Genomic DNA, 27,143 nt, shown 5'->3' on the forward strand with positions numbered 1-27,143 from the left:
ACACATTTGTACATAATCTTTCAAGTACACCTATAACACTATGTTGAAATTTGACTGGTAGGATTCTGCAATATCTGCACCTCTCCACAATTACAGTTGTACAATAATTGTGTAGAGTGAGGCAGCACTCTTCCTTTGATTGAGGCCCCTAATCTGTGCCGTTAACCAGAACTGCACATTTCAAGCTAAATTGTGCAAATAAAAAGCACCATATAGAATAATCCAATTTTCAACCTCAATGGCCTCATTTGTCTGTAGCTGTTATGCTATGCAAATTAGTTTGGGAGTGATCAATTCAGGTAATACTGCCCGTGCACAATCAGATGCCTTTAAACGTTAGTGTGCGTGTATGAAAAAAATCTGACTGGCAGTCGGCTACACATTCAGAGAGTCGAAACCTGCTGATCTAATAAGAATGATTTCCGCGTCAATAATGTATGACTCTCTGGTCAATTCAGGGCATCCAATTCCACTCCGAATGTCTTCATGTCTGATTGGGTCTTAATGAGAGCCTTCTATTATTAAAATTAATTTGATGGCATGGTATCTGCTGCTCCACCAACCAGGAGACCAAATCCACCCCTCAGCTGAGAATAAACGGTATAAATAAATGATAGTATAAATAAATTCAGGTGTGAATTGAGTTGGATTAATTATTAAAAGCGTCACTGTGGCATACAATGTGTCTCCGTGGTCTTGAGTTTAATGAATGCACATCTTTCAGTGGTGGCATGACAACAATGCACTCCAGTAGCAGAATGAATATTAATTGTGCAGAATGTCTCTTTTGAGACATGAGGAAGAGTCATCTTTAAAAAGGGACATTTTGGGGAAAAAACCCTTTGAACAGCTGGAAATGTCTGTTGTTTGTCTTTTAAATTTCAGCAATGACAATGCAGTTTTAATCTGTTGGCAAGTGGTGGCAATGTTGGAAAATAAGCTTTGTACAGATGTCCAAAAGTTGGTAACCTATTCAAGGTTTTTATTTTCACAGAAACAAGAGTAAGAGTCTCCAGCCATGCGAAAGTTTGGAGTCGCCTGACACAAAAGCTTGATTTGGTACAGCCAGATGGCTGAGAGGAATACTATTTTACTAGTTTTGAATGGTCTTTTATGCTTTTAGGTTGTAGAAAGTCCTCTTTACAAATAGATGTTATTGTAAAGAGATTGTATGAAGGGTTTGCAAAAAAAGTAATGTTTTGTACATGGAGAACACCACAATGGTTCAACCAGACTGACAATTGAAAGGGCAGAAAGAGACAAAGATATCTCTGAGCAACAGTTAAATAAGAATATATGAAATCAGCAGTCACTGGAACATACTATGGATTGACAAATCACAGTTTAAACCCATTCAATCTAACCAATGAGTAGACTGCAGAGGGCCCAAAGAAAAACGGGTTCCCAAAATATTTAGAACCCAACTGCAAGTACATTTGTGGTTCAAAAATGATCTAGGGTCATGTATGCTTTTCTGGATTAGAAAACAAATGAAAAATCAAAGAGTATTTGGTGAGGAAAATGGTTACAACAGTATTCTCCCAGAAGCAGTTCATTAGTTCTCTGCCCAATGCATGCTGGGATAGAATAGTATGTGAAAAGGTATTTTTATTATCCTTAAAAGAGATAAGTCATAGGTGATGATAACATATTCTCTAAAAACACAAGGTTTCCTTTAACTGCACCTATTCTAGAAACTGTTCCGCATTATTTTGGTATATTTTGAGCAGCATCACCGTGCTCACTCCGATTATCAAGGGTTTAAAAACATTACTTTACTGCCTTGGTCTCCTGAATATGTCAACCATAACAAACAATTATGTATGAGTGATTGAGTATATGCACGTGAGTGTATGTGTGCGTGTATAAAGACCGGGAGAACTAATCGGCCATATGTCATCACATCTTTGATTGGACCCAGCAGGAAATCACAGCACATTGCACACCCTCTTCTTTACCGGAAGAACCTGTTGCACGCTGTGAAAACAAGGTGTGTGTGTTTATCTGTCTGTCTACCAGTGAAGCTGCTATGGTGCAGGTGCCAAGGTCTCTACAGCCTCAACTCACATGCCTTTCTTCCATTCCTTCCTTCCCTCACTCCCTCCCTCCCTTTTGCTTTTGTTCATCCCTCCATCTTCTCCAATCAGCAGGTCTGAAATTAAAAGTAAACACAGAGGTGACAGTCAAAGCCGCCAATAATGACAAGACCAATGCTGATTAAAAATTAGCCTCAGGTTGGGAAAATACACCAAGCTCTTTCTCACTGATTAAATGTCTGCACTGTGTAAACTATTACAACCTTGTTCTATTCTCCTTCTGTTGTCCTCTGCATCCCCCTGTCATTTCTAATCTTCCCGCTTCCATTTTCTCATTGCATTTAATGTCTGACTTTTCTGTGCATCACCTCACCAGGCTGTTGGTGTGAAGAAATCTCATAACCTCTGGCCATGTTTATGTTTTATCTCAGTAGGTCTTAGTGAGATAAATAAGTTTACATTTTGGTTATGTGGCAATATGCATCCTTATAGCTTGCAGACACTGGCCATGTTTGACATTTGGCAATGAGGAACAGCTTTCTCATTTCTCAACTATTTTAGTTTCAAGGCCATCATTTCATGGATGAAATAAATGAATATGACATACATGCAGGGTTTAATGTGGAAATGCATTGGTTAATGCAGGAGTCATTTTGGTTGACATCCAGTTTTACTCGTACGAAGATATTCCAGCAGGTGTAGCTGGCTTGTGTTTGGATAATCATCTATGATTCACATTTTGTCTACAGCCACAATGGCTAAATGAACTGACAGAAAGGAGGCAATGTGCAATGTACTAGCATCCATTCTGTCATGATTCTGTAAAATGTTTAGTTTTAATATGTCCACAAACGTATGACTGTGAGTCAAATGCTGGCAACTCTAATATCAGTCTTTAAATATTCGCCTGCAATATCTTTTCCATTATCATGCTTCTATCATTCAGTTTCCTAACCAGGGGCTTGGTAAGATACAACACAGTAAAAAGCCAATTTTATTATTACAAGCCACAGTGCACTTTCCACTGTGTCCATGCTCCACTCTAATTTCAGCACCAGAGCTACTGTAATTCAATCACTAGTCCCACAGCAGATGAGAATCCAACACTGCATTTATGTTTGTGTGTGTGTGTCCAGAAAGAGGAGGGGAGGGGAATCACATCTCTAATGTTTTAACCAATCAACCTTGCTGAAATCTATGTATGAGCAAATTGAACATGATGAGCCCAAGCTAACACATATAAAATAACTACCGAGAGCTACAGTAGGACATCTGCAGTTTGTATGTGTGCCTGTTTTCCACAATATGCAGAGCAGCTACATATTTGCTTTCATGCTGAACACAAATAAAGGCTTTTCACAGTAATAGTCTGTCAGGTAACAGAGGTACCTTGCATTTTATCTACAAACCCAGTTATGTCGCTGCAGGAACAAAGCGATTCATAAAGGTCTGGCACCTGTGCAAGAGGGGAAACGTCATTTTCTAGTGACATTCTTGCGGTGTACAGAACAGAAAGTATAGACTCTGTTACAACATGTCATTCAATTACAGCATGTTGTACATGTCACATATGACATAACATGGCATGCATACCTTACATAGCATACACACACACAAGTTTACACAAAGCTCTCCTTGGACATTGCATTGACTTCCATTAATTTGGACAGCCAAACCCAAACCCTTACCCTAACCTAAACCATAACTAATTCATACCTAACCTCAATTCACACCTTACCCCTAACCTTACAGGACCTCAGAAATGACATTTTGCCTCATCAGGACCAGGGAGACTACTGGTCCTGACAAGTTCAGTGTGTTTATAACACTGTGTTTATAAAAAGGTCCATAATAGGTAACAAACCCCCCCCACACACACACACACACTTAGCCAGTATGAAAGCCCTCATCAGTCATTGGTGTGATATGTGCCTTTTCTACATTACTCAGCTTCACGGGTAATGTTCTAGTTGGAATAATGGCCATTTGAAGGACACCTTTAAAAACAGAAATAGTGAACCTGATGATATTCTGTATATGGAGAAGACTATTAACATGTGAATCCATCTTTTCTTAGTCTTCCCCATGCTGTAGGACAAGTAAATGAAAAGCAGTATTATCTTAAAGTTTAAGAAAAGGCTTCTGTGTTTATTTGCCTACATGTTCTTAACTCTGAGACTGGAATAATGTTTCAAAAGTTTCACAGAAACTTAATACATATTTGTGAATTATTAGTGAATTTAATATTACTTCCTTTATATAATGTATGCCAATCGTTTGCTCAATGAGGAGCAAAAATGTAAACAAGTTTTGGAAGAGAGACATTAGGTTTATTGAAAATAGGAATACAGCACATTAGATGCAATTTAGAGTTTAGACTGGCCTGATTACTTGCAGTATATAAATCAGTTAAAAAAGAAATCCAACTCCATAGTCAAGTAAAATTATTTTTGCTTATATATAAGAGCTAATTACCCTGGGGGTAAAAAGGAGACGCTAGTACACATTTAGTCTAATTTAGACTTGTAGTCTTTCTTTGAGAACCATGAAATTATAAACATTGGATTTATTTTAATCATTTGACTGACATTTAAAGCCTCCTCTAATGACCCCATCATCAATCTCAAATACCCAAGCTTTTCTGAAAAAATGACTTTCTCCTAAACATAATACATTCCACCCCCAGCAATCTCAATCCAAGTTTGGCCTAAGTGTGTAACATCACACATCACTTGGCAGGAACATGCTGTTTCTGCTATTTCACATTACAAACACACACACATACACACACATACACTTCTGTGAACATGTGGCTATCAACATCTGCTTGCCCCACCCCTAATATCCCACCCACCATCACCTCCACCTGTGTCTCCCACTAGACATTTTTCCATTTGCACCTCTTCTCCCTCCCCTCCCCATTGGGGTGTACAAATCAGCTTGACAAGGAACACCACTTCTGCTCGCCCCCAGCAGTCACTCTCTTCCTCCTCTTCTTCCTGTTCTCCCTGTTCCTCCCCCTCTCATGGGAACATGATGTTATTATACATAGAAAAGAAGCCCCTAATACAGCATAGGCTTTTTTTCTGTACCTCAGACTGAGAATTAAGTATAAAGGGGTTGGCAGAGATGCAGAGAGCTGTTTGTAACTAGATTCATGCTTGCATAGGGGGACTCAGCCAGACTGTTCTTTTTGTTTGTCGGACACCCTGTGAACAAGTCTATTTGAATATCAAAAGGAAAACAGGGAATGTGTGAAATAGATTTAGAACCGAGTTGATTATGAATACATCTTAGGAATGGAGGGAGGTCAGAGGTGGGAAAGAGTTGGGAATGGGAGTATATGTACGTGCCTGCAGGGAAAGGGGGAGTCTAAAGTGTGTGTGTTTGTTTACGTGCATATCCGGGGCAAGCGTGTGGTGACAGGCAGACTTTGTGTATGGAGGTCACAGGGGGGGGGAGTCACTTCAAATGTGTCCCGGGGCAAGGCAATATCGCACAAAACATAATGAAAGGACGTGATACAAAGAGAAATAAAATCAAAAAAAGGCTGTAAATGCATTACTGACTCGGCGTGGCGCAAGACTCCAGTAGTTATTGAGATATATTCACACTTCACCTCCCAGATGACCACTGGGGCGCTCAGAGTCATCCGCTGCCTTCACACACGATAGAGAGGTAATAAAAAAGCAGAGGGCGAGGATGTAAAAGTCTAGTGGTTGGGAGACATGCAGAGGAATATGGTAACATCTATAGCTGGAAAATTGTTATTTTCATAATTTATTCATAGGGAATTTGATTGAATCTCGATGAGGTTCTGTGATTCTGAAGTAGTGGTTTGCTGAGGATACAAACGCACCCACAAACCTTATATACACTTTTAGACAGACAGCTGACGATCTGCTGTATATATGAACACTATATACATGCTCTAGCTGGCAGTCACACCACATACGTTCAGAACACATATTCCAGATGTGGTTACATGTGGAGCAGTAATAAAGTCTTTAGATGAAGCATTGCATTAATTGAAGCGGATGAGACGAGCTTCTGTGGAGAAGGCAAGCAATTAAGACCCCCTGAGTGTTTGCATGTGTATGTGAGGCATGTGAATAGGCGCATGTGTAGCTGTCTGCATGTGTGTAATGATACATGGCGGGTCCTTACAACACTCAGGAGACATAAAGTACAGATATTACAGATTAATTTCAAACCCATTAGAGATATGTGAATCTGAATAGCTTACAAAATCATTACACGTTCTATACGAACACTGCTGCTCCGATTCTTAGATCTGGGAACCTGAACAAAGACATGTGACATAGTGCAACCTCAGACATGAAAATATATTTTTTATCAGTATGTATTCATAAAAGTACAAAATGCAGCAAATTTAGCAAAGGCTTCTGCAAAAACTACAGAAACATCTTTGTACTCGATTTAGTGCGTGACCATTTTTCTTCCTTTGTTAATGGTGCATAGCTGGATTTAAGACGAACAATCAAACTCTTATTTCCAAGGCTGTGTTGGTGAGCCTCTGAGTTAATAACTATATTGACTTGAAGCAGACCATTGAGAAAAAAAGAGTTTAGGAAACTTCAAGTAGAGAGACTAAGAGACACACATGACTAAGCTTTAAGTGTTGAGTAATCCCGCAGCAAGAAGAACTCATCAACTCAATCTCTCATTTCTAACTCTTTTCCTCTCCCTCCCTCCCTACAGTAAGTTTAATTTGAAGAGAGAGAAAAAGTCCCTTTCCACACCGTCTCAATACATATTTTTCTAATTTCTTCCTTCAGAAATCTCTTAATGGCTTCTTCGCTGGACCCTGATGAAAACAATGACTTTTAACCTTCCTCTACCTCCATCCTTCCCTCTATCCATCTTTCCCCTCCCTCCATCACAGTCGACTTATTTCACTTTCTAAATGATTTCTTACTCCTTCAATCTCTTTGCAGCCATTCAGGACCCGGCCTAGGCTTGTGGCCGGTGCTGCGCATTGTGACAGGTGAAATGAAAGCCCAGAGAAATCTCATCTTCTTATAAACGCTCCGAGGCATTCAGCCAGTCAAAAAAATATTTTTTCCCCTTTCTTTCTAAGGCGCCGACAGATGGAAGAAGAAAAAAAGTGAGCTGTTATTTGAAGACCATTTGGGGTTCTCCTTTATCCACAGTTAATCAATGCTGCTCTTTATGTGGCGGGTGGAGCTGAGGCAGTACATTTTGCATACATTTACAGACTAGCTACTGTATGAGTGGGATTTATTTGTCAAAATAAAAAGAACTACAGCCTGCATTGAAATGTCTTCAAGAGTCAAACCAGTCATTTGTTTATTTTTAAGTTGAATACCCAGACCAGCCTAATTACTACTACATTATTTAAATAGTTTACCCTCATAGTCCTAATTATTTATGCAGATATTGTCAAAGGATCATTTTTGCATGTGTTATACAGCAGTTTCTACAGATTAAAAGCACTTTACTGTTATTGTCTCGCTCCATTCTCCTACCTTTTCTATTTGATCCAAACAATGTCAATGAGGAGCTTGGTGTAAAAAAAGGAATAGTAGCAGACAAACAGCGCTGTCAGGCACTGCTGATTGAAACCTCAAGGTCATAGGCAAAGAATCAGAGAGCGAGAGAAACAGAAGAAGTAGGAGCAGTAGAACAGCTTAGACTCTCCAGGGTCTGGCTGTGCAGCTCACTGACTGTGCTATTTTGTGTGTGTGTGTGTGTGTGTGTGTGTGTGTGTGTGTGTGTGTGTGTGTGTGTGTGTGTGTGTGTGTGTGTGTGTGTGTGAACGAGAGAGTGAGAGGTTTTCAAGGCCTCTCCCTGTAGGCGGATTCTGCAAAGTCACCCTGCTATCTGCCTCTCGTCCATCTCTTTCTCTATCGCTGTTTTCCCCTCCATACTCCTGTTGTCTGCCTTTCTTTTCCTAAGTGTAACTTCTCACCTTGCAACATGCCCTTCCTATCTCCACAGCACCTTTTGTTATACTGCTCCCTCATGCTCTCATTCCACCTCTCCATCTCCCCAAATCCCTCCATCACTTTATGGCTGGATCCTGCCCCACCTCCTCCATCTTAGCCAAACATGACCAAATCACCCTCACCTCCCTCCAACTTCTCACTATCCTTTTCCCACTCTAGGTGAGATACACACCTGTTTGCCATCTCTTCATAATCTCTCTACTCTACTCATGCACTTACCCATTATTTCTGTTGGTTCAATAAGCTTGTAGGTCTCTACTGAGGTCTCTTCTTTTTTCTTACACAACCCATACACCTCTAACCTCCCTCCCTCCCTCTTTTCATCCTTCCACTTGACCTCAACCTTGGCTCTGTGTTCCTGCTGCTCTTTTCTCTCCCACACACTGCCACCCCTGCCCAATTTATTCTTCTTTCTCTGTCATATTTCCCCCTTTTTTCACTGTCAATACTTTTCACACCTTCTTTCCCTTCCTTCATCTCACTATCCGTCACCCATCTTCACTTCACTTCTCCAATCCAGCTTTTCAGGAGTCTTTTACACCCCCCCCTCTCTCTTTCTCTACTCCTCAGTTCATCCCTCATCCATCCTCACCTTGTAATTCCCCACTCTTGCTGTAGAGTTCTCGCCTCTGCTCTCTCAAGTAGGCACTCATGCTGATGGCATGGGAAGATGATTCGAACCTACAAAACACACAAAAGGTTCAACAAGTGCGCACAAGACACAAACGTACAACACACAATGCAACAGGAAACAAAAAACAAAAATTACAATGAGCAATGGCCTTGGGCCTGAGATGTTAAACAGACCAATGTAACCTTAAATATATTTTTGGTGTTTTGAGATATTAAACTTCTCTTATACACACATAATTTAAACTTTTATTTTTCTTATTTTTGGTCCAGCACCAGGCAGAGAGCAAAGGGTGTGATCCTTACTTGAAGAGCGACTGCTTGGCACGCTGTGGTTTTTTCTTCGCAAAAAAGGCAGCAAACTCACTGCCAGTCCTGGCATAGGAGAGTTGAGCCGATGGCTCTGTGGCACTGCGGCTGTTCTTCACATCCAGATACTCCATAAGCAGAACCTAAACAACACACAGAGCAATAGGTCAAAAGCTAAAAAGCTGAAGAATCAAGGTATAACGAGTACCTCAGTAGTATTTTTATGGGAGATTGTCCTTCAGCCAGGTCACATAGGTTTGTCTCTCCATGCACACGCTGAGTGCATAGTAGTCAGTAGTGACTCACTAACACATGATGTGATATTTTAAAGCACATTCATAACCAACTACAAAGCATCAATCTAATGTTAGTCCCTAATTGATCACATCCATATGCTTCCTCTCAATGTTACTACAGCTTAGATAATGTAACATGGAGTACTCAAGCATATTAATGACTTTAATGCTCCCACTCACTCATATCCTGTAAGCTCGGCCTGCCTGCTCTGTTCACTTATCAACTTATTAATGAGTACCTTTATTTCTTTTTTTATATAGGTAAAAAGAAAAATACCCATATTTACACACATTTACCATCGGATTATGTTATATCTCTGCAAAGCTCACTACAAAACAAGTAGTTGCTCTTGCTCAGGTTAAAAATATAATTGCTGTGTGGAATAGCAAAAGCTCAGTAAGTTTCCTGTGCTGTGTTAAATTAAAATGTTTGGATCATTTGCTTATTGAAGTGCTTATAGAAACACTTTTCCTAACTATCTGTCCAGTGTCACTTTGACTGTATCTGTATATCCCTTTTGCACTGTTTTCAATTTCGTCACAGTGCTTGTGCCACATTGATGATACAATTCAACATTGTCATTCAATATTGTTGTATTGTTCCGAGAATATTTGGCTGAATTATTCTTCTATTTCTAATCATATCACATTTGATGTAACACTGCAATTAAACATGCCTTGTTCAGCAGAGATACATATCTAGCAGATCAGCTATGGACATCCCTAGCAGTAGGTTTTGGTATTTAACGTGGCTTGTAGTATTATAATGTATCACAATTTATGTAACACACTGTCTACAAAGCCAATCCTAAAAAACAAGAGAAAATCCAAACTTTGAGATAGAAAAAGGCCACTGACATGACTGGGTGCATTTCATGACCACCGTAAAAAATTCTTGTCCTCCATTTCCCTCACCTGTCTGCATGATCCATGGTGAAATCCATCAACGTCTTATCATGCTTCATAAAAATCTTATCAACTTCTAACAATAGCTGAGGACAATCACATTGGAACTCTGGCCAGACAGAGAAAGCTAACTTCCTCTACTCTATCATTCTATCTGCACATTCCCTCTGTTGCTTTCATTGGCTCTCATTTTTCAAAATCTCTTAGTACTTCATCTCTCATTTCTCACATTTCTATTTTCTCTCTGTTGCTCTGTCTACCTCAGTTCATCGTCCCCTTTCTCTCTCACCCTTCTTCATTCCTCTCTCTGTGTGAATACATATGTTCTAAAATAGCCTCCCATATCTAATAGCTTCATAATTTAGCAGGGCCATTTAGCCTGTGTGTGTCTAATTCTGAGGCGCAGTGTGGGTCAGCCCAGAATGGGACAGGAGTAATGGCCAAGCAGATGGAGATCCATCCCGACCATAATGATATAATTAACGCTGTGGAGAGCACCCCCGTCATGCATGGGAAAGCCTTCACATGCTAGCATCGATTAATTTAAGTGCACATCCATGAAAAAATAATGCTGTGCAATTCTTTTTGTTTTAAAAACAGAATCATATTAATAAGTGCATTCAGAGGTTTTGACAAATTACTACAAGAAACAGGTCAAGTTTGTTTTAACTTTTGTAACTTAAAATGGTTCTGATGTAAAGTTAAATGAGTCTGGTATCATAGCACTTGGTCACAAATGTTCATGTAAATATGCAAGTTAAACACGCATACACAAACTTCCACCACACATGTAATCACTCTACAATACACTTCCCCACATCACAGGCAGCGCTGACGGCCATATCACACACGCCCTTTCCAACTGGCAATACCGGGGCCTCCACTTGCCACTAGCCTCATGCTGCAGCTAATCCTATCAGTGTATTAATTACTAATGATGAGCTGATGGAGCGAAACCTCCACTTGCTTGCTAACGCCCAAGTAGACTTAATGAAATGCCAGCACTGGGCTGATGAAGGGGCTCCGACCCTACTTAAATTGCATTAGCCCAGAGACAGAATGAACTTTGGAGGCAATTAATTGGACTGCTAGGACAGAAAGAAAGATAAAATAAGAGAGGGATAGGAGGCAGAAAGTAACACAGAAAGAGAGAAAGGAGTAGGGAGAGATAAAGGTGGAAAAGAGTTAGAATAAAAAGAGCAAAGGATTATAGGGGGAGAATGTACACTGAACAGAATGCTAAAGAGAAAATGGGACCGGGAAGAGAGAAGGAAGAGAAAAGTAAGGAAGACAAAGAGAGAACACAAGAGACCAAGTTAAATAACCAGTTGTTGCTGATTTAACACCTCTAAGTGAAGATAAAAGAGGGTTGGTTTCCCCACCTCTACACAAGTCTTTAGTCTCACCACTATATATATATATATATATATATATATATATATATATATATATATATATATATATATATATATATATATATATATATATATATATATATATACATACAAAGTTGCCTATATATACAAAGTTGCCTTGATAACAAGTACTACATTGTTCCAAACAAAGTTACTTTGTTGCAAAGTGGATAGGATGACACTGACTAAATATATCTCTATCTCACTTTGCAGTGTGCAAACTAATTATCAAGAATAACAGAAACATTACAGAAACTAAAGACTTCATCTTTGTTTGTCAAAAGTATCTTAGTTTAGTTTCTTTTTATAAACAACAAAGTAGTAAAATTACAAATGCGTCACGGCAGTATCTTATTTAATTTAAGTCACTTTAATCTTGAAATATATTATCTTAATATTACTATCTATCACTCATCAGCTAGTTGCCTGGCATCGAATGTTTCAAATATAGTAGGGAACCATGCATGCAAAGCTATAATCCTTATTTAACTCTTATTTAACTGATACCTACATCTCAGGTGGCTAGTAATCTACTAATTGTTGCATCATAAAAAAAACGTCACAGGTGGTGATAGTTTTATTGGTGATAGTCTGTCTCCCACCAGTAAAATTCAATGTACTGTAATAATGTCCTGTAACTGCATTTATATGGACACAACATTGTACCAAAGCCTTTTCTCTTTTTCCAAAATGAATACATCTGATAAATATAAAATAATGTAAAATGTTTGTTTTGTTTGATACAAAAGTTATCCCTCTTGTCTATGGATGATTCTGCTAGTCTGCTAATCACTAATAAAACCATGGAGCAGACTTGGCAACTTTCCAAGACTACTTATATGAACTATATGTACTGTACTTGTCTCCATACGATGAATGAATAAGACAATCTCCCCAGATCAAGCATATGGAATCTCATTAAAATTGCTATTACTCAAGCAACAAAGAGGGATAGATCTATTATTGTCACCTGTGTATGACCGGACAGCTCATCAGTGAGGCACACTTACAAAGTGACAAAGAAGTATCAGAAATAAGGACAACAAATCAGGAATTAGTCAAAGGAAATGGATTACAAACAAGGCAAAAGGACAGAAAAAATTGTGAGTGAGCAACAGAAAAGATGAAACTAGGCAGGGTGAGGGACAGGGATACATTGAGACATATGAAAAACCGTAATTGGAAGACAATGGTGACACAAAAGGTAAAGAAAAAGGCAGAGTGAAAAAGCAAGTGATGCAGAGAGGAAGAGGTCTCTCTGTCACAGCCAGCCTAGGAATGATGAACAGCAGCATTGTCACAGTTGCCAAAACAAACAGCTGCCTCTGTGATTGCACCCAGAGCATCACATCAACGCAAAAAAGCACAGACCCACAAGTGACAAAAATAAACAAATTCATTGGTCTACAATTTTAATTAGGGGTGGCCCCTGGAGCCCGGTTCCAAATAGGAGCCAGTTCTAATTTAGCATCTTGGCACTTAAACATCTTCTTAGTAAGTGTAGATTGATCTTGATAACTTAGCCAAAACAGTATGTCCATGCTAAATTAGTTCAGTTCCATTGTAACTAGCAATAAAAGGTTACAGAGTTGATGGAGAAACAGGAGAGAAGGAAATGCCTGAATTCACTAAAAAATCAATATTCATGGGTGCATCTGTGAAACAGTGGATGAAATAAGAGGTGGTATGTAAAGATGTGAGACAAATGGCTCTTCACACCAGATACTAAGACTAAGCTCAAGAGTTCACATCAACTCAAGTGTGTGTGCGCGTTTGGGTGCTTATGTGTGTATAAGTGCACATGCAAAACTCACATCTCTCTCAAGGGCTGCCCTGACAAAGACAATCATTTCCACCACAACTATTCAATGTGATTCTATCAATCAGCAAATCTCATTCTGCACTTGAGTGGCTTGGGTCGCGTCCCAAACTTAAAATCAGCCCACTGGGCTGAGAGCTAAGTTCTATTAAAAAAGGAGAAAAGCTTCATCGAAGTCTGCCTTTGTAATTCATTACCAGTACTCCCATTTATTTCTTCCAAACCAAATGTCCTGATGTCACCCTTTGTGCTTGGAGAGAGTGTATACCCATCTTCCATTATGTCCATTAGGGCCCTAACACCCAACAAATCAGTGCAATTAAGAGAGCATCACTCAAAGCTTTGCAGGTGAGCACTTGTTACTGGATGAACTCGGCAGTCAATTGGCTAAAATTAAAGAAATAAATATCACTTCATTTTGTCTTTTCTTGTTTCCATCCTCTCCTTCTTATTAAGTCATCTTAAAAGCAGCCGAGAGAACAATCTCAACAATTTGTTCCTTTCTCAAGGCTTTATTGAAATCGGCTGTTTTCCCACTAAATCCCTTGGCTGGTGTCTTGTCACAAAACATATTGACTGATATCCCTTGCTGCTAGCTTGAAGTTAAATCCCAAAGTGTCCTTGGCCGTCAAAGTGTTCTTTATGCACCCTGTATTGATTGTGTTCCAGAAACTTCAATAACCTTCACAAGTTCTGACAGAGCTTCAGCCACAACTACTCCCGCAGCACTGAACTACCGCTAACCAGAAGGGGTTTCCACCTGGAGCGTACCGCATCTAGTCAATCTTTTGAAGGCTATCTTGATGATGGAGGAAAGGAAGATGTGCCTGTGTGTTCACTGAAACCCATTTTATTTCTCTCTGTGTCCTTGCTGCGTCCCAAGCATGTTTCTGTTATGTGAAAACATTTATATGTGTATTTACTGCTTTAAACAAAGAAGAAAGAGGAATAATATAATAATTTTTAGTATTGAACGGTGTTTCTATGAATACTATCCTTTAAGAATAAGCATGCTTTTTTTTATTTCTGAGATAGTCAAAATAGCAGTGAATATGTCGAAAGGGCAAGGATTGCTGTATGTTTTAACGGAATAGCAAAAGACTAGAAGACAAAGCAGATTAAACATACCTAAATACAGACCACTGACAATATTACTATTCACCATAATTGTTTTAAATTGTGGGTCCTTTCACTTAAAAGTCAAGTTTCTCTGTGTTGTTGCTCTGAGACTGTAGTGAATAGTTTTCTACTGAATTTTTTTAATTGTAACTATACAGTAAATAAAGTTAAGCATGGTTTTAAGTGACATATGAACACTTTGGGTTTCCTTATTTGCCATGAAAACAGCACTTTGTATCTCTGAGTATGTGAGAATGCTAATGGAAACAAAGCACTGAATTCTCTGATTTAAAACTGTACATGTACAAAAAAAAAACACCTGGCTAGTCCAGTCGCATTACAACAGCTATCCCTAAAACGATACATGCCGTTGATCCAAGAGTTGGACGACTGCACTAAATTCATCTGAGATTTAGAGTTGAAGCCACAATAACGTTACTGTACAGGACATTATATTGAGGGTCCACAAAATGCAACACAGAGTCATAAAATGTATCAACAAGTCTAGGAAATTATTGCAAAAACATACATCAGCAGTTGATTAAGTCTCCAGTGATTTTGATGTAGCAGATATGGGTGGAGAGCACGGTGGGGTGTGTGTAGCTGAGATAGAAGAGACTTTGCAACACCAAGTAGACTTCACTGTGCTCCAGCGATATGTAAATATGACAGCGCTTTGGAGGGCAGAATAAATGTGACACATTGATTAAAATGTTGGGCGAGAACAACGTAGCCATGTCTGTGCTTCATATCTAATTAAAAGAGATTATTGTCTTCTGGCTGCTCTCTGGCAGTTCAATTTGCCTCGTTTTCACTCTGTTGATGAGCCGAGAGAAGGCACAGCATATTTAAGCCACCTGTATATTTATATATATATTTTAGGCACAAACATACCACCCATCCTTTGTCTTGGTTAATCTATGGCAATGAAATGATTCATTTATGAAGCAAGTTTAGACTAAGCTATAGCCTCTCCTCTGAATCAAAAGAGAGAGAAAGAGGAGCAGGAATGTGATAAGGAATATATAAAAAATAGGAAAGAATATTAGAAGTTTCTGTTAGAAATGGATGGAAGCAATGTGTTAAAAGATATCCCCAAAGCCCAGGAAAATCAAAGTACTGAAGAGAGAGAGGACTTTACTGTTTAGTGCCACAAAGCGTATTCTAAAGTAGGGACAGGTACCTAAACGTCAATTTTATCAAGGTTTGCTTTTTTTTTTCAATTGTACTCTTTATTTGGAGCCCACATCAAAAAAGCTCAGCCCTTGCTTTCTAATCTCTTGCTACAGTAGAAAATGCTAATATGCACAAGTTCGAGGTCTCTGGTGAAGTTTCTATGATCTAGGAATCAGTTCTTTCAGAAGGCAGATAGTCAGCATCCATCCATATTTCGAAATGCAGGCTCAAAGTTCCTTGTCTGCAGAGAGAAAGCCACTCATTAAAAGTGTCATTTGCACTCCGGTCACACACTCAGAGCAGACAACGGACATGGCAAGCAGTCACGCAGCCACAAATCCTTGCAGAATGCGCAAATGGCGAGCTAATTAACAAACTTGCATGCCTAAAACAGAACAGCCGACAAGGTCGAAGGGTGATGGACGTCAGTAGCCAGAGACACTCTGTGCCAAATATACGTTAAGTAACACTCCCACTGAGTGGTCTTAATGAGGAATGCATGGAGTGGTTTATGAACTGTGATCTTTTATGAACTATGTTACCCAATTACTTGATAATGTATTGTGACTTCCATCTCATTAATGATTCAAAGGAAACGCGTGGATTTTCTTGCTTGGCACCAAATTTTGTTTTGACTAACATTGTAACTCAGAGAACATCACATTCTTCACATGCTACCATACTGTATTTTTTGAAGAGGAAACAGAAGCATATAAAACATTTATGGATACACAAATATTCCAGTCACTGCGATTTCTTTGATAAAACAGGCTGCTTTGAAGAACAGGACGGTTTCTGATGGAAAAGGAAAAAAGGCAGTCATGGATAGTAGTAAAAGCATGCAGTGGTGTACACTTAGAAATGTAAATTCAATAACGATGTTAATAATCAATAGATATACTCACATACATTCTACAGAAACTTGAAAAATTGTTCAGTGGCATTAAAACCCTCTTTCCAGCATCAGTACCACTGATTACCATCCAGTCTTGTATGCTTTGAATCAATACTTACACACTGAAGTAAACAGCCAGCAGAAGCATCACCAGCATTTCTGAACAGGGATTAAAACCATTACATGAATCTTGACTTTCAAAAGCTTTTTTGCCTACTCCCCATTCTAAGCCTGCCGGGCCTCAGTCACACATTGATGAACGCCGTTTCTCTGCCGAGGCCTTGTAACTGGGTGCACCCTGTGTTTCTGTCGGCTCTTGCATCTGTCTGCTGGTATGTCATGTGGAAAGGTCAACCTGGTTTCTCCACCTCTCAAAGTGGGGAAAAAATAACACCTACCAAAAGGGTTCTGTATATGTCAAAGATGTGAACTGCAATAAGTAAGAGTCGCAAGACAAGCAGTGATTCAAATGATTTAACTGTAAAGGGGGAAAAAAAGATACTAAAACACACACACTTCTTCTGTTCAAGCCTTCAAACCAATTATAGAAGTATCACTTTTAAATAGCATATTTTGCAGGTAATAGTGAACTGTGAAGTGAAGAAAAACAAACTCAAGAGAGACACATGATGAGGAACTAACAAAGATCGTAACCAAATTTTGACCAATGCTGTGTAGGTTCCTGCCCCTTCGAGGGTCTTAAGACTTGAGATAAGAACTGACTCAGTATCCAATAAAATTTAACACAGCCACTGTGGGAGCAGTAGGAATTTAATTTCTCTCATTGCTGATATGCGACTCTCTAGGACAGAGTGGGCTAAACGAAGGGGGTGAAAAGGAGTGTGGGAGTTGTGAGAGAAAAAGAAAGCAAGATAATGAGATTAAGAAGGAAATTACAAGGAGCGAGAGGGGTATGCACAAGGTATTGGGAAACTGAGAGACTGCAATACAAAGCAGGAATGATGCTGAAGAAGGAAGGAGCAAGGGAAATGGAAAAGGAGAGTGGGAGAGAAAGACGAACGAACAAGCAAGAGATGAGAGAAATGGCAAGAGGGAGGGTGGGATGGACGAGGGGCCTTCATATTGATACAATCGGTCAGGAAATAATAACACAAGTGAGTGAATAAGAAAACCTCATTTCACGTAATGAGTATTCTAATCAAGAGATTACATTATCGCACATTGCAGAGACAGGGGATAGTGGAGCCCTTGCTAACAGGGTGTTGGCAGTGATCGCATGCTGTGGAATGGCTTAATGCCTTCTATAACTGTGCTGGTACAGCAGAGCTATTACACTACATGCCTATGCACAATCACACCCTCGGAAACACACATGCATACACCTAAACACTCCTCTATTTATGCACCCATGCATGCCAGCTGGAAAAAAAACACTCAAGTTATTGGAAGCAGAAGAGCCACAGTGCGTGAGTTAGAAATAGATGGTCCTTCTGTCATTTTTATTTATTTCTACACTTTGATGATCAGTAAAAACACTGGTCTGTGCAGAAAAAAATAATCAACAAAAAAACCCCACATTTTATTTACTGATCTTGCTATCGACTACCATGGCGACAATGAAAGCATTCAGATTGGCCCTCTGAGAAAATTTGCTTTCTGCTGTACTTTCCTGCCCTAAAAAAGATACCAAGTTCTTATCGATCTTGTATATTTGATACAGTACATCTAAGTCATGGATAGGTAAGAAAATTCTGGTAAAATTAAGGAAGAAGCACCTCTTAACAAATACAGGCTAGTTAAAATGTGGTTATACACATGGGAAATGCTTCAGAAAAATGTCCTAAATTAAACTCCCAGTGAAGGAGCATCAGGGAAAATCAGGTTTTCTTGGGTATGAACACACACTGTGAGACACACACACCGATCACATTGAGAGCAACAACTGCCACAGATTTTCCTCTGAGATTCACTGTAGGTCATCTTAACAGCTGCTCATCCCCTCAGCCAATCAAATAGGAGCAGGGAACAAGAACCCAGCATAAATACACGCCAATTAAAGAACCTAAATTAATCCAAACAATCAGGCTTCCCATGTCTTTTTCTCCTGCTACTTCTTGCTGACAGACTGAATGCCATCCATCACATCACTGCCACTTTCTCTACTGTAAGAGAAGGTGAATTAAATCAGTGTTTTAAGAAAAGTGCTGGGTGGAAAATAAATCAAGGATGAACAAATCTCCATGGCAGTGGATGGAAAATAAAAGCCTTGGGGTATGCCAGCAAGGGTAGACAAAACAAACAACACAGAGTTCACCATGAAAGCCTCTTGTTATAAGCTGGAGTGCTACAATATGGCCCTATACTTAAAGTAGCAATGGTAAATATAATGGACACTAAAAGAGAATAATAATACCATACATCAAAGCAGGCTTGATTCGTAGATTATACAATGAAAGATATGGCAAACTTTTCTTTGGGTTATCTAATTTCCTCAAACAGATCACTAACATTTACGATTCCTATATAATCTTTAAAGCTGTTGATGTTTAAAGCTTAATTTTTAATTGATCTCTAGGGTGTTAATACTTTTACTTTTTAGTGCCCTCTTGTACAGGTGACTGTCAGAAAAACATTTGCCACAAAGTTCTTACTACTTTAGCACATATATCTATGATCTGGGTACATTTCTTCTATCACTGTTGCTCATTTCTGACCTGCAGCACCGTCTGGATCTTGGCAGAGACGTCAGCCTGCTCATAGAGTTTGATGCCCTCTTTGTGGGCCCCGCCAGGGCACTGCACCGCGATCTGCTGCAGGTGGGCCAACACCACACTGTGAGCCTGGGCTACTGCCTTGAACTTGTCAAACAAAAGCTCCAGCAGTTCCAGCAGCAGCCTGTAGAGGGAGCCAGAGAGAGCAGAAAGGCAGGGAGAAGATGAGAAACAAGAGAGATGGAGAGCAGGAGAGTGGGGAATCAAGAGAATTTATGAGAAGTAGTACTAAAAATAAAACTAAATAGATGTGATACATTTTCTTTTTTCACCTTCGGAAATAACTGAACATTTATATTCTAAGCATTTTTCCCATGGTGTTGTCTGTCACAATCTAATAGAGGAACTAAGAAAAAGCAACATTCACTTGACAGTTTATTGGTTAGGAAAATACACTATCCCTTCTGCAAATCACTTGGCCTTGGATTTCTATATAAAGAAAGCAGAGAGCCACCAAGGAATTCAGCTTCTGTTTTAATATTAGACAGAGAGGAAAATTAGACCTAGGGTGTGGTGTGACTGCTGGTGCTAGCCTATGAGCAGCAACGATCATAAAAAGGTCTACACACCTGAAGTATTTCCACAGTTAGAGAGAGCTTTTTGTGCTCAAACAGCTGAGAAATACTAATGTCTTTGATAATCTAATGACGATTTTATAACAACACAGTCCTTGTAGTTGTATCAAAAGTAAAGTGCACTAATATAAAGAGATTATTGTGCATCTCTTCACTGCCACCAGGATGCCAAGGATGTATATGTGCACAGACACATTCGACTAAATGATGAAATGATTCCAATTTCCTCATATTTACCAACATAATAAAGGTAAATAACGTGTAATTAATTAAAACTGCAATGTATAAATAAAAGATTTATGACTAGATATAAGGAAAACAAAAGGCAAAACTGTAGCTCTCCTGAAGAAAATGAGGGAAATAACAGTTGCAACAGATAATCTAGCCAAAAATCATTACTGAGTGCATTTCACAGTACCAATTAGGTATTGCAGTTCGCTGTTTTCATTCACATTTCCTATTCAGCAGATACTCACAGCTATTTTACCTACAGTAATAACCCAGCACCTGGACTGGCTATCGAAAAAGTAGCAGAGCTGCTCAACCTGGACTCAAATGAACAGCTACTCTCATTAGTTCTAAATGGCTCTGGCTGAAGAAGAGAGCGCAGCCAAAACCAAACAGACCTTCTACTTGATCTGAGTGCTACACTTTGGATTGGAAACTCAGTTGCTTCATCTACGCTAATGCTTTCATACAGATTTTGCTATACCTGCTTTCTGCACAAGGACAAAGCTTTAAAAGTAAAGAGGGAACAAAGGTTACATTAGATGAGTTTGACTGAGTACCCTGCACACCCATGCTAGTGAGTGCCCACTTTATTTTAGTGGAGATTTTACAATTAATATAAGCATAGTGACACTGTCATTTAATACTCATTAAATTGGGTTATATTTAATTGGTAGAAAGTGAGACCTTTTTTTCCTTTTCTAGGCGACAAAAGCTTAAAAGTTCACAATATTGGCAATTTTTAGTCCCTGAAGAACCTAGAAGCTGTGTAAGTCTTACAAATAGCTGCATTTCTAATCTTTCACTAGTTGGGTTTGATAACTAAGTATTAAATGATACAAAAAGACCAGTTGTATTAGTCTGATGTACAGATTGATAAGACAGAAAGTTAAGGTTCAAAACCAGAAACGCTGTGACCACCAAAAACAAACCATCTTCTAAGTATACTCAAAATCCCATACCTCATTAATGCCAAGTTAATACAAATTACCTCTGATTTAAATTTTGCAAGAAAAAAAGCATACTAAAAGTTTTGGGAAGTGGCCAAGGTTTCCTGGGAAGGTATAAGGATAATGTAGAGGCAAGATGGATGTTTCACTAGGGGGCGTTTTGGTTGGCTGTCTGTCACTATACTGGCAGTAGCAGCGAGTAAATGTTATTAATGGAGAGGAAAGCAGGCACAAATCACTATGAGCAATAACTCAGTGGATGGAAGATGTTCGTGAGACGAAGAGAGGAGCTGTGAAATGCCAACAAGTCAAGGAATTCCCCCCCTCATGCATAAATATGAAGGACTGACAAGAAAAAGGGTACATAGTGAACACCAACTTTCAGAAATGGAAAAACAATACATGATCATGTATGCATGCATTGAGGCAGACACACGCAAAATGTATGACTCTGACCTTGTCTCTTTTTTTTTTGTTCAATTTCAAAGCGCACTCCAACCCTTACACACACACACACACACACACACACACACACACACTCACACACGCACACACGCACACACGCACACACGCACACACACACGCACACACACAAAGTGTAGACAGTCCAGTCCTCCTCATTATCTCCCAGTGGAGGCCATCCTAATCCATATTGTCTGTTCTTTGAGGCCTCACTTCTCATTTCCCCTCAGGATCGAAGCTGACACACACATGGCTGATGAACAGTCAGGAGACAGCAGGGAGCACACACGTGGACGTACACTCCCTGACTAACTGGCCGACAGTACAGGAGTGTGTGTGTGTTTGGGTCTTTTTGGGAGGACGATAACAGTGTCCACATTAGATTATCATTAGGTTTGTTGTCAGCCACAGATAATGAAATTACTGTAAATAGGGGTCTACAGAGTGTTCAAAGAACCCTTTTGAAATATCATATGTGGCAGGTCATGCTGCTGTCATACACAAATGGACATAGAGTAGAAAAACATTCACACAAATGTATCCATCACAAGTTTCCATTGACCAGTCTACTGAGCAGAAAAAAACAGTACAAAAGAGAAAAGCAATCAATCTTGTGATCAGTGTGCTTTGCTTGTTTTTAAATTGGATTTAAAATACTTAGCCATTTATTTCAATGTTCTTCAGTCATTCAAGCAATTCTTCTTTAAATCAGCTCTCTTTCTAAGGGATTCAGATTAGATTCAGAATCTTTTATATACCAAAAACAAAGCAAAAAGAAATACAGCTCTGTTTATAATGCAAAATGAAAAAAGGGAATACAAGTTCGACAAGTCTAATTTGATGTCAATTAAACTGAGCTAATCACAGATCAGTGATGCATGCTAATAACTTTGGTGCATTGAGTGGGAACCTCTACTGTATGGAGTATCTTACTAAAAGTGAAATCTAGTGAAAGGAGTCAGAAATGAAAATGCACTTCCAATGTGGCTGATCACAGAGAAAGTGAATGAGAACATACACCTTCAAGAGCAAGCCACACACCACCGTATATGCTCTAAAGTGCTTAAGTGTTGCCTGCTAGTCTGCAGTGCTATAAAATATAGTGTGCAATATGCAAGACCATTGTTCCCTACAAGTGGTACATTGGTAGGAGTTTCCATAGCAACAAGCAGTGACTTTAAATTGAAGTGAACATAGGCACAACTAGGTGTGTATGCATCCAAATACAAACACACACACACAAACCTCTAAGTGTTCGCCCAAATGCGAATGCTCTGACACAAATACAGTGTTAAGCGCTCACACGCAGGAAAACTTTAAACAATCTGTGAGGAATAGAACTGAGAATGAGCTACACATAGGCCTATTACATTGAGGTCAGATGAGATTCAGCAGGCAACAGGAGAAGGGAGGCAGACTAGGCCAGAGAGAACATCCCTGACAGAAAACAAGACGTTCCTCTTAAATGGTTCAGGATCAGTGGACTGAGACCTGTGTTTCCCAAGTCTGCTCACTCTGTGTGTATGTCTGCAGGAACTGATGTGACTGCTTTTAAAATGTAGCAGTCCTCTACGGAAGGTGTGAAGTTGTTTGTGTGTGTATGGGTGTGTTTAACCATGACTTGTCTAGGTTTAAAGCAGCACAGTATCTGTTTTCTTGGTCTGAGGCAGGTGTGCCTCCAGTCATAGCCTTTACTGTGTTTCATACCTGGTTGACTGTCTGACTATGAACACCCTGGGACTGCATTCAAAACATGTTGTCTACTGCCTTTAGCTCTAAATATACCTAAAAGACTCACTGCATGTTAAATTCCTAACCTTTACCAACCACTGGAGAGAGTGGCCACCTTGTACTTAATGACACTGGGGAATTGATTCTAATGGGAAAACTATAACTACAGAAGAATAAGCAAGCAGGCTGCTTTAATAAAACTCTTTCATAGATACAATACTGAGGGGATTAAGTTATTTTGCAGTGGTAATAACAGTAGCTGCATACTGCTGTTTACACTGATCATTTTTTTGCAAACAGTGCTAATGCTACTTTTTCTATCAGGCAAATATTATAATTTCAAAAAGAAATTTCATTTCATCTTTCCACAGAACTGCTTATAGTTTCCTCTTGATGGCTATCTACTCACTGTGTCTCCCGTTCCCTTTTCATTTACTATTTATCATTAACCTCCAGTTTTCTCAATTCTTTTCACTGACCTGTAGCAATCCTCACTCTAAAGGGAATTGTTCTCCAATCTCACAAAGCCATGATATTTCAACATAGTGCCTTCCTCCTTCAGTGTGCCTTCCTTATCGTCCCTGTTCATTACTATACCTTGGCTGGCTCTCCTGGGCCAGGTTTTCTCCTCTCTGGTAAGCATGGTCTGCTATCTGAGTGGTGGACCTCTTGACGATCTGTTTCAGCTCAGGTTCCAGTCGCTCCATTATGGCTTTGATGGTCTCTGGGATTTTCTTCAACTTGGCCAGAGCCTGAAGAAAAAGGACAATACAAACACTTTACGTGAGGCAAGAACACAGAGACATTGAAATAACAGCATAGAACACAAGGGTGGATGTAACATAACTGAGGTGTGAAAATTCCTATTTAAGTGTGTGTAGTGTTCATTAGTGATACCTTGATGAGGATGCCCATGAACTCTGCACTATTCTCCTCTGGATCTACCTCAGGGAGGTCTGCTTGGTTCAACTCCCGCACATCCTGCTGCAGCTCACGCACTAAAGAAAGTATATACATAAATATACACATAGATTAGCATATACTGTAAGTGCTTAAAAAATATTTACAGGCATAGGGATCCAATTATTTTGGTAATGAATAATTGTAAAAAGTTAATGACAAAAAAGAGAAATAAAAAATCCACACATTGTTTTGCTTGAACTTGCACATTTAGAAACCAATTAGTGTATATCTTTATGCTGGGTGTTTTGAGCCATTGACACATTTTAGAACTCTGGAAGCTTTTGTTACCTATTCAGCAGTTTGCCAAACATAACAGCTACATACAGTATGTACAAACCTAACAACCAAGATTCAACTATCAGCTTTTTATTAACACACTAAAACAAATAAAATTATAGCTTTAACTATAATTGATATCCTTTCTCTTTTAAATGCACACACCTGCACCTATCCTGTTATTCTGCCCCCCTTCATGCTCTCTCCATCTGATTTAGCCACATTAGCGGCTAAATTGAGAGTGGCAGCATCGAATGATGCTCTAATTTCCATTAGATGGGGCCTCCCAATTCCCCATCAAAGCATGTTAAGAGAGTTAATGTTTATGGCAAGTTAATGGACTTTGGGTGTATTTCCTTTTTCCCCCATTCCAGCTGTAGTTTGTGTAATAATTATGACAATTACTAGCTACAAATGAGGTGCTCTAATGCTATTAGACAAAATCGCAAGCTAGGCCATTGATGGTAGATGGCTGCTGTGTTGTGACCACAGTTTTTAGCATGACGGTGCATAGGCACTTACCCCCTGGGAGTAGCTAATTGCCAGTGTTCTCTTGCATAATGTGGGGAAAACTGTGCTTTTACTTTTAGGCCTACCGGGTGGGTGTATTGAGCGGATGTTTATTATATATTAGTGGTAATTCATACATTTGTGTGTTTGAGGTCATGGCATACACATTCACGGTGATGAGCTGAGCTGAGTGAACAAGAAGATGTGGAGTAAAAGATACATAACTGAAATGACAGTTGTAGCTGACATAAGCCCTCAGTGAAGTAAGAGCTAAACGCAAAAGACAAAGAGACAGAGAATAGAGAATGACGGTGAGAACTACAACAGTTTAATTAAACAACCGCTGGATGGCTTTCAGGGAAACCTTGCTTTTCAGGAGCCAATCATATGCTAATGTTGGTAATCTACCATTGCCACACTAGTAAGGCAGCAGCAGCAGCAGCAATAAAAGAATACTTCTGTGGATACTGAGTGGTATGTAGAGTACAGTGTTTAGTTGCCTGGTATCCACAGAGTTAAAAAGAAACGGTGAGTTGCTAACTTGGAATGCCAATAGTGGGTGGTGAAAAAAGTGCCAGGCTTAATATAAAAACTCAGAAATACCAAGGGAACGCCAAGTTATTGCAGGATTAACTTTTTTCATTATCTTCTTGTTTGCGTTCCTCTGTGCTGTGCCTGGAAGGAATGCAGTACTGACTCTACACCCCTACAACCAAGAGAGAATTCATACATTCCTGAATACAGTTATAGTCTGCATTATCAGTCCCTGTTAAAGCGCTGGTTGCCAGTTTGAGCGTAATGAATGCTGTTGCCCTGCTGTGATGACAGAGACGCTGGGTGACTGATGGTACAGATAGGGGGGACAAGATGATTATACTGTTAGCAAGGGAAATGTATATTATGATCATAGTTGAAAATGATATGACAGATACCGCAAGGAAAGAAATGTGGGTGTGTGCCTATGCGCAAAGTAGTGTGTGTGTGTACAGTATGTGAAAAGAGGCATTAGTGGTGTGTGTCATTTGTACAAGAGTTCGGATCAGCAGTTTTTTTCTGCATTCAATATTACTATGTGTGTGGGTGTGTATGTGCGAGAAGGGTTGGCAATACACACCCATAACGACATGCAAATGGCTGTAAGCCAGAGTGATGCTAATGACTTCATTATCCCAAAGAATATCCGCACAGTGAAAATAAAATTGCAAACTGAAATCCACATACTTTGTTATCCAAAGAGACCCAACAACACTGCTTTGTTGATGTGTTTATCTCTATAGTACACTTAACGTATGCAATTTTAATGGAGAGCAAACCATATAACTTAATGTTTTTCATGAAACACCCACTTAAAATTCCAACTTCTTTTTGCTTATCTTTTCCGTCGCTATCATATTCTCGCCTTCTTTTTAACAAGCCACCACCCATTTTTTTGTCCATTATTCCCTCTTACTTCCCTATCTATTATGATCTAAGTACTGTACCACTGCTAGATCCAGGTGTGCTGAACTGTGATGAATCCAAAAGCTTGCGTGGGGTTGACAGGCTGCTGACATCCAACACAGGCATTGGAGATGTGTCTTTGGCCGTGGAGCTGTGAAGAGAAAAAAAAATCCAGGGAGAGTGATTATCAAGATAAGTCATGTTATTGAATATTATGTCTCATAAAAAACATGATACTGCAACTGCATGAGAGAAATAGGCTCAAATTAACTCCAAAAATGTCGAGTAATATCTTCTTATTCACATATCAAAGTTTAGTATGCTCTAATAGAAATGCACCCACTAACCTGCCCTTCTCTAACGAAAAAACAATCTACTGTTATAACAAAAAGCCTTGCATCTCTGGGTGGGATTGGTGCTGCTTTCCAATGAGCCATTTATCAAGCCTTAAGCCGGAGGTGGAAGCAATTCAGGTCCTTTATGTTGGGCGGTATAAACACAGTGTGCCTGCTAAGTGAGTGGGGTGTATGGAGGCTGGCTTGTTGTTAGAGGCGACCCAATACGGGAAGGCCAGGACCTGTCACTGACTGACCCTCAGTAATAAATCACTGTACCTCACCAACCCACCGCCACCATAATTACTGCACCCACACACACAGACACACATGTGTAAAAGTGCAAACAA

At 39.5% G+C, this 27,143-nt stretch overlaps 1 protein-coding gene across 1 annotated transcript in view; it reads right to left on the minus strand.

Annotated features, from left to right (window-relative positions):
• The window catches only part of exoc4 (exocyst complex component 4), a 114,722-nt gene that overhangs the window by 77,352 nt on the left and 10,227 nt on the right, over positions 1–27,143 (minus strand). The window contains exons 5-10 of the mRNA XM_044185814.1: positions 26,500–26,609; positions 24,167–24,267; positions 23,867–24,021; positions 19,267–19,447; positions 8,963–9,108; positions 8,619–8,707 (exon numbers count right to left, since the gene is read on the minus strand). Of these exons, the coding sequence (XP_044041749.1) occupies positions 8,619–8,707; positions 8,963–9,108; positions 19,267–19,447; positions 23,867–24,021; positions 24,167–24,267; positions 26,500–26,609 (782 nt within the window). The remainder of the gene's footprint in view (positions 1–8,618; positions 8,708–8,962; positions 9,109–19,266; positions 19,448–23,866; positions 24,022–24,166; positions 24,268–26,499; positions 26,610–27,143) is intronic.

The sequence above is a fragment of the Siniperca chuatsi genome, linkage group LG23 (genome assembly GCF_020085105.1).
Source record: "Siniperca chuatsi isolate FFG_IHB_CAS linkage group LG23, ASM2008510v1, whole genome shotgun sequence".
Classification (NCBI taxonomy): Eukaryota; Metazoa; Chordata; class Actinopteri; order Centrarchiformes; family Sinipercidae; genus Siniperca; species Siniperca chuatsi.